Consider the following 12723-nt stretch of genomic DNA (forward strand, 5'->3'; position numbering starts at 1 on the left):
ACCGCTGGCCACCACTGTCAGTTCCGAAGATGAAGCAGGTGAAAGCCAAGCTCGGACCAAGCACAGACCCAGCAGCAGAAATGCTTGCTGCATGGGGAATGGTATCAACGTGTCATGTATGCACACACTGGTGTGGACTAAAACTGTTTCATCTGTCAAAGTTCAAGTACTGACAAACACAATTAGGCACTTATGTCTCTAATGACAGGATGCATCTTGCCAGGAGTAGTGAAGATCAATGGTTTACTTATGCTCTAACAGCATGCTTACAAGGATATTGTTAGGAAGGAGAGACTAACAATTTGACCCATTTAATTTTCTCAAATTAGTTTGCAGAGCCCATTGTGAGACTTTGTGTGAGTGCCTATATTTTAAATGTATGCTTTGCTGCTCCTGGAGAACAAAATCACAGCCAGCAGTCTAGCATTCATGAGAAAATCAAGGTCAGAAAACAAACTTTCATTAAAGACTCAAATGTCAGGATCAAACTTCCAAAGGGCTATTTATTATCACGGAGGCAAATGAAAGCCAGAATAAAATCTTCAGAAAATCGTAACAGAAAACCATACCACAGAAGTATATTTAGGCAATCTCTCTAATGGTAAGGAATTTAACTAGTACTTTATTTAGTGCTTTGTCCAGTCTAATTTTAAGTGTTTCAAAAATGGGGCTTCCAAAGATTTATTTGGAAGTCTGCACTATCACAATCTTTTCCTTCTTCTTCTTTAAACTGACAGTTTTTATCTCCTTTATTATTTTTTTCTTTTTACTGATTTACACATCTCACACCACTCCTCTCCTTACCTACAGCTTCTGTTCTCTGTATGCTTCGTGTCCTTCAGCTAGTTTTTGCAAGCATTTATCATAATTATGTGTGTTTTCCTACTCAGTATGTTTTCTAACAACGTGTTGACAATAAAACAGGGCCTGGATTACACTGTACAGCTCAGAACTTGTCAGCTGAAGGCGCTGGCATTGCTCACTATGCATCTCAAGAATTTGGCACAGCAAGTCCTCTCAGTCTGAGGAAAGTTTAGCAGAAGATATTTGATTAAGGAAACCGAGTACAACATAGTCACACAGGAGGACAAGCGGTTACACTAAATTGCAGATTTTACCTTCCATCATATATAAATAAATATGGCTGCATGTTATGTTTTAGAGGCAATAAAAATGAAAAATTGAGGTACTAACACTTGCTTCCTGCCATTGTCATCCACCCTCTGGTAAAGCACCAAACAACTCAATGAAATACTTAATTATGCAAATAGAGAACTCCAGAGGTCAAAAGAGCTAGTCTAAGTAGAGGGAAAAATCACTTCACAATTTATTTGGGTTACAAAACCCAGACTCTCAAAAAATTGCACTTGGTCAGAGGGCACCTTTTTTTTCTTTTTTTCCCCTTCACCTAATGTACCTTTTTAGACATTCTACAGAGCTTGAGAGAGATTATGCCTGCAGTGGGCAGTGAAGTCTGTTCAAGACTACTTTTCATTCATTCTGTTCTCTGAAAAATATTTCAAATATGACTGATTATCCAGCCAGAAGTCCAAACTAAGTTTTGCTAAAGAGACATGCTATTAAAATTACATAATGACAGGAAAAGAAAAACGTGGCTCATCAATTCTTTATGACAGAAAGTATATGTTTTAATAGGGCTCAATCAATATTTGCTGCTTTTGGTGGCACTTAACAGATGTATCAAATGAGAGTCAAGCTGTTTAGCTGGATAAAACTACAGGATAGGAGAATTAAGTTAATATAGGCAAACACTTTTACAAAATATATCCCCATGTATAGTAGTTAAATTGCAGTAATTCTGGAAAAGAAGATAGTTCTTAAATAAAAATGCAGCTCTGAAGGAGCAACTGCTAAGAGATGCCTCCAAAGATATCTCACGGTCAAGTCTTTGGAGAATGACATGGAGAGAAGAGTAGATGTTTCAAGGAATACCCTCCTACGCTTCTCAGCATCTTCTCTTCAAATATGTCAAACCATGCCAGGAATAGTTCCTCAGTACAGAGGCAAGATACTGAATCCTTCTAGGAGTAGCCTCATTATTTTTGTGTCAGTTTGCTGGAGTTTTCTTCTTCTTGATTTTCAAATCTTACTATATATATTTGATCCACATTAAATCATTTCAGATACCTTGTGCCCATTAATATATTTTACTATAGACAGACTCTCATATAAATTGAACTTATGAACTGTAAACAGCAAATAAGGGATGGAGGTAACTGGAATGGAAACCAGATTTCTGAAGAGAAATACTTCTTCAAAAACATAACAAGAAAATCATTCTGATTTTATAACTGAACACATCACGAATAACCTTGAGGAAGAAAAAAAGATCATCAAAAATCTGTAAAGCTAGGTCTGAAATAATCTAAACACTTCATTAGCGGTAATCCTACTAAATATCATTCCAGTGCCATATAGAGATACAGATAGGGCACATCTGAGATGAACAGGATTAGTTATAAATCCTAAAGTGCTTCAGTATACTTTCTCCTGTTGATGCAGTAATGACAGTTCTGGTGGTCCAAACTACAGGATACTCATTGCCACTGGAAGACAGCAAGTGCTAAAGTGTCTTTACCATTTATAAAAAGTAGAAGAGGGACACAGGAAATCACATATGAAGAATAAATCAAAGATTAACATAGATCTCTGAATTCAAGTAAAATGACCAAGATGAAAACCTTATGAAGACATCTGAAGAAGACACCCAATTGATAATACATGCAAGAAATAAGGGCATGAGCAAAATTGCGACAAGTGGGTTGATGGAGTAAGATTGGATTTCCACAAAGCATTCAGAACAGATGAGGTTTTGGATGAGCTTGCAGAACAGCCTGATCTTTAAAAGCTTTGTCAGAATGCCAACATGGGATGATCACCCACTGAAAAACAACTTTCCAGGATATGGTACAATAGACACTGGAAACAAAATTGTTCCAAAAAGATTTTCATTAATTTAGCCAGAACAAAGTTAATAATCCTGGATGTAAATGTTTCTCTCTTTACTAGCTTGTTAAAAATGCTAAATTCTCTCCTAAAAATCTTACAGCTAGAGGCTGACAGATTTTAGCTTATTCGTCTTCAAAGTCGTTAAATAAATAATTAACTAACAATAGCTGGTAAGTAACCTTGACAACAAAGAATTATTAATATGAAATTGCCCAAGGGAGAATGAGCCAGGGATTTTCAAACTGTGGTGTTAATCAAACTACTTCAAAGCAACACAAGGACTCAGTGCTGGCAGGCGGTCACTGCCTCTGGTGGATTCATGCAGCCTGACACAGAGCTAGGAGCTACCGCTGCCTTTGGCAATAAGGGTAATTTAGTGATGTACTTCTGTAAAGCAAAAGGTCAAACTATTTTTTAAGCAAGAAAAGGGAAATAGAAGATTGAAAGTACCTGAATTACAGAACCATTAATAATATGTCAGTCATACTGAGAAACGAATATAAGCTCTATTCCTAACAAGATGTTATATAAGATGTTTAGACAATGTCTAAAAAAAATGCAGATACAGAATGCTTCAGACATAACTGCACATGCTTAGAGCATCCTATTCAACTTGTAGAAACTTAAAGATAACATAAGATCTACCGAGGGCAGTTTATCTGAGAGACTGGTAACAGTATACAGTGCCCTTCAGTGTTCATGATATTACATTCCAGCGTGGCTGGACAAGAAAATTACAGAATCAAGTTCCACAAGGCTAACATTAGATCTCTGTACCTCCTTCTTGTTTTTAAGAACTAAGAACCGATGGGCAAAGAATAACATTACTCTTCCATTCTCTTAATGACTGTTTCTAAGGTAGCATAGTACTTCTGAAAGACAAGAAATCAGAATGCTGAAGATGTGTTACTTCTCAAAACCCACATTTGTGAACTAGTAGGAAGAGTATTTGGATTCCTAAAGGGTCTTTTGTCAGTGAACTTCTGTAATAGTCTGTGAGGCTATTGATGCCAGCAAACCAATTAATGGTTTAGCAAATAACTTCCTCAGAGAAGTCTATCAGAGCTCTTCAGATGAGTCTCTGAATTCCATCATGCATAAGCTAGCTTAGTCAGAAATACTCAAAATCCTGTTGTAAGGTAAGATTGTTCCCCAATAAGTGATTTTTGGTGCAGGTTACATCATTTTTTTCAGTATAACGGAAATAGTTTTGATCCTCTGAAATGACTGACCTTTGCTCTCATTACAGCATTTCTCAAAATTGCTATCAAACATCAAAAGTGTATTTTCTTTCTTCGAGAAGACAGGCATAGACTTTCCCCAGTGCAGAAAGAGCAGACCAGTGCTCAGGCATACAGTTTATATGGCTGGAATTTCCCAAACTTTGCCATCAAACGCACTGTGACAGAGTCTGAAACAGGCAGGGGCCCATTTCAAGGAGAAAATGCCCACACACCTTCTCTTAAAGGATTTCAGTCTCTGCAGCTACAACTTGTTAGTAGAGCAGAAACAAGCAAAACAAACATCTCCATTCCCTGTTCCTTTGAAAATCTACCCCTTTTACAATTCTCCTCCTGGGAATTTCCCTACTTCTCCTGGCTTCCCATAAGCCTCACATTTTCCCTGCTGAAGCTCTTCCAAACCAACACTAGTTACCCACTAGCAAGAACACCTTTCCTGACCAGGTTGCAGCAGCCCAGACTGCAGGCAACCCCTTCCACACATCCTTACCAAGCCCTAAATTGACTCACTCACTCACAATACCTATGCTTATCAACTCATATACTTGACCTCTGTATATTTACATCATCCCAGGTTAAAAGTACATTTGCAATAAAAAGTGTGTCACCAAGTCTATATGCTCAGTCTAACAAAAGTTTTCCATTTTATCTAGCAGCTTCTACTATGCTATAGAGGAGATTCTTAAATTGTCTAAAGTAAACTAGAAACACTGGAGTGCCACTGAAAGCCCAAAATCTGTGTTTAAAAATTCTTGCACTATGACTGGAAATACCAATTGAAACTTTTTAAGCTTAAATTACTGCAAGAAAAATTCTGATATCTGAGATAAATCTTGAGTTGTTGCCTATGCCAGAGTAAAATCAGTGTGGTATCCTTCAGGGGTATGTACTGAGACCAACGCTCTTTAATAATCAGCAGTGGGATTGAGTGCACCCTCAGCAAGTTTGTGGATAACACCAATCTGTGTGGTGCTGTTGACATGCCTGAGGGACGGGCTGCCACCCAGAGAGACCTAGATCAGCTCAAACAGGGGCTTAGGAGAATCTCATGAGGTTGAATAAATCCAAGCGTAAGGTCTTGCACCTGGGTCACAGCAACCCCCATTATCAATACAAGCTGGAAGAAAAGCTGGATTGAGCACAGCCCAGCCAGAAGGGGCATCCTTTTATGGGAGTACTGGTGGATGACAAGCTGGACATGAGCCAGCAATGTGCCCTTGCAGCCCAGAAAGCCAATCATGTCCTGGACTGCATCAAAAGAAGCATGGTCAGCAGGTAGGGAGAGGTGATCCTGCCCCTCTCTGCTGGTGAGACCTCATCTGAAGTACTGTGTTCAGATGTGGAGTCCTCTGTATAGGAAGAGATGTGGACCTGTTGGAGTGCATCCAGAGGAGGGCCACAAAAATGATCCAAGGGATGGATCACCTCTCTATGAGGAGAGGCTGAGAGCTGGGGCTGTTCCACCTGGAAAAGAGAGAGGCTCCAGAGAGACCCAATGGCGGCCTTTCAATATCTAAAGGGAGGCTGTAAGAAAGAAGGGGGCAGACTCCTTAGCAGGGTCTGTTGTGACAGGAAAAGGGGAAATGGTATCAAACTAAAAGGGGGAAGACATAGACTAGATATAAGAAAAAGGTTTTTTTTACAATGAGGGTAGTGAAGCACTGGAACAAAGTTGTCCAGAGGTGGAGGGTGCCATCACTGGAGACACTCAAAGTCAGGCTGGACAGAGCTTTGAGAAATCTGAACTAGTTGTAGGTCTCCCTGTTTATCGCAGGGCAGTTGGGCTAGATGACCTTTAATGGTCCCTTTCAACTCAATCAATTCTGTTCTATGAAATCTGTTACTAAAATCTGGAACTCAAACCAGTAGTGCATATTTCATATGCTCAAACAATTATCAGCTGCTGGAGACTTCTGAGACTATTGAAGTGGGACAGATTGAATGCATCAACTGGACTCAGTCCATTTAACTAAATATGAAATGCTCCACAGGCCAGTACATATCAGAGTTTCATTATCCTCCAAGATTAATTCTTTTATATCAGATATCTGAGGCATAAATATAATAAAAAAGTAGCGATGCCAGAGGACTATAATGACACAGGTGTTTGTTTTTTCTTCAAATGGAAAAAGATTCATAAAAGGATGGCATATCCAAAATCATCTTTGAGTTAGTACAACTGATTTCTAGCATTTTATGGACGTAACATTATGTCTAAAACATTTGGCTGTGCAAAAATGAAATAAAGGATTAAATCAGGAATAACTGAGCAAAAAACTACAGGCACAGATTTATCTGTACTCATTTTATTCTTCCTCTGAGATAATTCAGTCACATCAAATTCCTAAATGGACTTTTCTGCTGGACATAGCTACTGACCTGTAGCATCTGAAGATAGCCTTCCTGTGGATCACAGAGCAGTGATGATATTCGGTGATTGTTCCTCATGCACCTCTGATTGTTGTCCTTTGAGAGAGGGAAAATCTGCCGGATAACTGTCATCCTCCCAAGAGCGCTATGTACCAACTCTAATATTTCATTATCAGTGATTTCCTGTGAATGGAGACATAGTATTTTAGAAACAAAGAGGTGTCCAGACATTTTAATATATACCTATCATTGTTTGGAAAATGTTTTTAAACAGACAAAGGAAGAATCTAAAGTTACAGATGCACATGTTTTGTCTGGAACAGAAGTTCTTCTTTTATGTTTAATAACAGCATTTTTTAACGTGCTATCTGAAACGAAAGAGAACAGCTTAACACAGTACCATCCATTCCACTATCCACATCCACTATCATATAGTGGAAGTTGTTCCTCATAGAAAAAAACACAAAAATAGTCTCAATTGGTCTCAAGGTGAAGAACAAGAACCCTCAAACAAAATGCTTACAGAAAGAACAGAACCTCACTACAGCCTCAAAACAAAACAACAAATATAGAATCATAGAATCATAGGATTACAGAATGGCCTGTGTTGAAAAAGACCACAATGATCATCGAGTTTCAACCTCCCTGCTATGTGCAGGATTGCCAATCACTAGACCAGGCTGCCCAGAGCCACATCCAGCCTGGTCTTGAATGCCTCCAGGGATGTATTCATGATACATGATTCATAATGTAACCACCTTTAGGAAATACAGCCCCCACCTCTGAGAGCAACGTTGTAAGAACATTTTTCCCATAAGAACATTAAATTATTTCTTCTGACTAATTCTTATAATAATGACTCAATCAAGTCTTTTGAAGTAATCGATATCACAAAACCAAAAAGCAGGGAATCTTCATGGAAGGGAGGGACACATTTAAGAAAGTAAATTACTACACAGAATAATTTGGGATAAGATATGAAGAAAATTCATGACAAGGGACACAGTCTGCATCTACTGTCCTTATGTTGCCACTGATGCCAACTCAGCTATATGCTGTATGTGTTCTGTACCTAAACAAACAAACACCTCTTTTCTTACCCTAGAAACAAATAATTTGAAAATTATGGGTTTAGCTGATCCTGAAATCATAACAGTAGTACAGCTTGTGATGGCTATCAGCTGCCATGGAGATTCCCTCCCCATGAGGAATGACAGGCTGTGGCACCCCTGTCCACATTCTTTCCCTCAGGCACATCCTTCACAGAGAATGGCTTTACAGCCGAGCTCCCTACCACTGCCACCAGCAGCCTCACATGTCACATCAGTACATCTCCAGCATCAGCTGGCTGTGTAATCTGCACAGCTGGGCCAACTCGTGGCCAAGGTCACACAGGGCTGCTCTCAGCACCTCACAGAGTACAGAGCAGCCAGCAATTCATATTGATAGACTTGCTGTGCTTTGACATCGAGGCCTACACCTTGAGATGTGCCACCAGGGGAAGTGAAGCTGATGCTGTATTTTCAACATTCAAGAAAAAATATTTTGTTTTCTTGACATTTTTTCTGTCAAGCTGAGAGTGAAATGACCATGGGGTTATTATAATTACTTGTTATGGCTGACTAGTACTGTAGCTTTGGCTCAGTTCTTCTTTGTTGATTACAGATCATTTTTTTAGGAATGCAAATTTTTAACTTTGTAGAAGGTGAAAATCATTGCATTAATGACAGACCAACTGGCATGAAGTAACTACAGAAAATACTAACAAAAGTCAAAAGATTCTGACACTTTGTAGAAAATTCTGGGCTGCACCTGTAACCTTGTAGAAGATCACCACAGAACTGCCCTGTGCTCTACAGAGTCCCTCCAGAAAGCAGCCGTGGACTCCTTTTCTCTGGTGCTGATGGTGTTAATGCCACACACTGTGTATAAGCTTCTGTCACTGTGGTTTAAGGGAGAACCAGCTTTACAGAATACCTTTAACTCATCACTCTCTAGAGGCTGCATCCCTTAGTAAGGAAACAGACTGAATGACTGGAAACAGAAGATAACTTTTGAAAAAAAGACAATCATCTATGACTTTAATTCAACTCATGCCAACTGTATTTTGTGTTCTAGCCATGTCATGAATGTTTTATTTAGGACATTCCATGACTTGTATATCAAAATGCTTGACCCAGAGTATGTTGGTTCTTCTAGGCACATTAATCCACAGTGCTCACACTCAGCTATGCACATCAAGTGAATCCTGAACAAAAGAGCCTAGTCACTCTATGAGACTCAGAACATAACTGAGTTAAATCTGACCCTCAAAGTGTTACCTTTTCCTGTGTAGACAGCTGGCAGTAGCTAGAGGCTTCAATGCTTTAGTTCTATTTGTAATGCTAGGGCAACAACACTACAGTATTTTTTTTACAGCTGATTACCATTAATACCAGCAAATGATCCACTCGTTTTAGAAATAGGGTTCCATTTTTGAAATTTAAAAGGACAGTAAAAAAAAAAAAAGAAAAATTGTTGGGGAAAAAAAGGGTCTGTGCGTGACCACATTTCAGAGCTAGTGTTCTAAAAACTAAAGGTAACTATGAGCCTTTCCAAGCTGGTACACATGATCCCCAGCAGACTGCAAGCAGTGTGGTACAGGGCATCTTGGGCAGCTCCTAGAGCAGAACAATGGTATGTGTGTCTGAACTGTGGAGGGCAACAGGAGATGCCATCCTGCTCAGCAGCAGCTGCACTTCCCTGGACCGGTATCATGGCCACAGGCCTTCCCTTCATGGTGGTGTTGGCAGACCATGAGGGCTCATTTCTAGAAAAACTCCGATTCTGGCTTAGCAGCATGTGAAGCTTTAAAGGTCACCTGTGCTCTGACTGTGATAAATACAGGGGAAAAACATAAAAAGCCAAGAAAGGAAATTTATATGTGAAGTTGTCCCTTACATTTATATCCACCAGAATAACAGCATATAATCTGTATATTGTTCTAGGTCTTAGAGTCACAGAGGAAAAAAACATTTCATGCTGATCTTACAATTAAACTCTACTTGTCTAGTTAATTTTTAAAAAGTAACCTGCTTTTTTTTCCCCCTGTATATGACATCATGGAATCACAGAATATCCCAAGTTGGAGTGTGCCAGAGCACACTGCTCACCCATGTTCAACTTGCCATCACCCCCCAGATCCCTTTCTGTCGGGCTGCTCTCCTGCCTCTCGTTCCCCAATCTTTTTCCAATTTTTTTCTTCACTAAGGGAAAGAATGTGGGTAGTCTAAATAATTCAGGGAGCACTTAAATATTTTGGTAAGCAGACATTGGTGTAAATTGGAGTATTACTCCAGGCTATTAGTAGTTCTTACCATCCAACTCAGCACTGAAGAAGTACTCCAATAAACACCGTTTTCTGTTCTTGTGGCACATTAATGACAGAGATCACTCTTCAAGCATTTGTGACATTCATTTATCTATTTATTTATCTGCACATTAAGAACTTGAGTTCGATTGTAATACCTAGCCACATTGCTCAGGGGAATATTTAAATTTGCTCTAGTTGTGCCGAACTATCATAACACAAATTGCAAAATGAGACAATTATGTTTCACATTACAATCTCTATTTTCCTAGAGGTAATAACAGAATATTATAAATTTTAATGACATTAATAATTTAAAGAACCAAAAGAGATACCAGAAAGAAGATCCCTGAGAAAGCTGGAGGATAAAACTGAATGGCAACGAGGACAAGGATGCTCACAGAGACAAGCTACAGATATATGCCTTTGCAATATGATCAATACTCCTCTCAATGCACTACATGTATCTATAAATGGACACTCGTTCATATGTTGCAACTCCAGAAAACAGCTTTTGCAATAAGCTGGTTTTGAAACATTTCTGACATCTTATTTTGTAGACAGATTTATGAAACCTTGACATTATGTTGGCTTCCCTGCATCCCACATGAACATACACACACAGGTTAATCCTTTTAGGAAAGGACACAATCCATTTTTCATGTCACAGAAAACATTCTAATAGAGGCCTACAGGACCACCTGTTCAATTTCCATCTTTGCTCTTTTCCCACACAACTCTTCCTTTCACCTGATGCCTCTAAAATTTCCTGTAGGTCTATTTCTATTTTCAAAGACTCCGCAGTGGATGTCCAGAAATCTTTACAAGATCATACTGAGTGCCTATACAGTAAAAGCATGAAAAGTGACAGTTAACCAAAGCTGGACAAAAACAAACAACTTGTCATTGATTTTAATGCAGGTTTCACTGACAAGAAAACTCATAATGACGCACTCATCTAACCTTGTTCCTTGACTGTTCCAGTGTAATTCAACAGCAACTGAATTAGGTCAATTCTGAACCTTAAAAGTTACTTAGAGCAGGATGCAGGTGCATATGCAATCCAGTTTCAAACACGCACATACATATAAAAAAATGCTAAATATACAGTTTTCTCTATAGTGTCAAAGAAATTAAAAAGGAAAGAAAAAAGATTTCTGCCGGCAAGTTACAAATATAGATTTACTTGGAATAAAATTGGAATAAATTTAGACATGTAAATTACTAAGCTTTGAAATGAAATGTGTCATCTGATAGATTATTTAAAAAGAATCTTTCCAGTATTTTGTTCAATTTTTATAAATCTATATGTTTTTGTGTAATTTTAAATGATTATGTATATCATAGAATGCTTGCCCTACTTTCATTTCTGAAGTATCGCTAAAAATTCTGCTTTGTTCAAGCAAAACAGGAAGAGGGAACCATATTAGACTTATCTTCTTATTATCATAATATATATAAACAGAATTGTGTAGATTGGTTTTTGCAAAAATCTTTTAGAACTTCCGCATGTAGAGAAAAATTGAGCAGAATTCCACATAGTCCTGCTTCTACCCAAATAAAAATGAAGTCATAACAATTTCTACATAACTGTGGATCTGACTCTTGGCCACTCAAGGGGTATTACAGTATTACTTCTAGCCAAAAAGAGGAAAGATTTTTCAAAGGAAAGTGAAAAATAAACACTGCATCCATATGGGATTTTTCTTCTGTGGTCAGAAGTTTCTGCAAGATAACTCTACAAGCTCTGCATTAGGAAACACTGTTCATCATGCATTATCTAATGTCTTTACATGCTACCCTTTACATGCTACCCTTGGAGAAAAAGAGAGGTAAAGTAATTTGTTGAGACACACTTTATTTGATAATTGCTATGCTATTTTCTGCTCCTTCTCAACCTTTGAAAATATTTTATAGAGATCTCTATGTCATTGTTTTCCTCTGGAGGAAGTGCCTTGATAATAGCTGAGAAGACATTTGATTTGATAAGCAAAGTGATGAGTAACTGTAGATATACTGGACACGTGTTACACAGAAAAAAAGAAAAGATAACTATTGGCAGAAATGATGGAGCTGCAGGGTAGAAATAGAAAGCACGAAATACATCGCACCAGGGCAGAAACAATGGAACACTTTCTCATTTCTCATATAACAAACTACCTCTTACAGAATAGAGAACTGACATAGAGTCCAGTAAAGAGGAAACATGTTTTGAGTGAATGCTCTGAAGGCAGAAGGAAAAAAAGCATAAGTAAAATAGAAACTTTTTTCTGTACTTGGTTCTGAATTATCACATGGCTTGAGTTTGAGAATTTTTTCTTTCTCTGTTGAAGCTCTAGAAATTCAGCTGCTGGCAACACCACCAGCATCATTTCAAATGTGTCATCAGCCTGGAAAGGAAGAGTAAGGTCACTTGTTGTCTAAAGTTTGACTCACATTCAAGTGATGAGGTTAACCAAATCTTCTGGGTAACATCATCTCAACACAGCCTGGAGTTCTCAAGTCCCTTAGCACTCTAACTTCCTGTATAAGACTTCTTGCCACTGATAAAACCTGTACTGTTGTTTTGTTTTCAGTTTCTTTTACTACTACTCCTGTAGAAATTATAAGGTATTTTCTTCCTTCTTCACTTCTCTCTTCTCCTCAACTCAGATGGGAAGAATTTATCCAACTGCTTTTGTGGTTTGCCTATACTCACGGCCTCAATTTTTTCCATTTCAAACTTTGGTTTGAAAACAGAAAATATCCAGCAGCAACCTTTTCTGAGACTTCACTTTTATTTCACAGCTGAAG

The 12723-nt window shown here is 38.4% G+C and overlaps 1 protein-coding gene across 8 annotated transcripts in view; it reads right to left on the bottom strand.

Annotated features, from left to right (window-relative positions):
* The window catches only part of GRID1 (glutamate ionotropic receptor delta type subunit 1), a 522559-nt gene that overhangs the window by 110805 nt on the left and 399031 nt on the right, over positions 1 to 12723 (bottom strand). For all 8 annotated transcript variants that reach the window (XM_426488.7, XM_015288029.4, XM_025151671.3 and 5 more), the window contains one exon: positions 6591 to 6764. In XM_426488.7, coding sequence (XP_426488.2) covers positions 6591 to 6764 — 174 coding nt within the window. The remainder of the gene's footprint in view (positions 1 to 6590; positions 6765 to 12723) is intronic.

This window comes from Gallus gallus, chromosome 6 (genome assembly GCF_016699485.2).
Source record: "Gallus gallus isolate bGalGal1 chromosome 6, bGalGal1.mat.broiler.GRCg7b, whole genome shotgun sequence".
NCBI classification, from domain to species: Eukaryota; Metazoa; Chordata; class Aves; order Galliformes; family Phasianidae; genus Gallus; species Gallus gallus.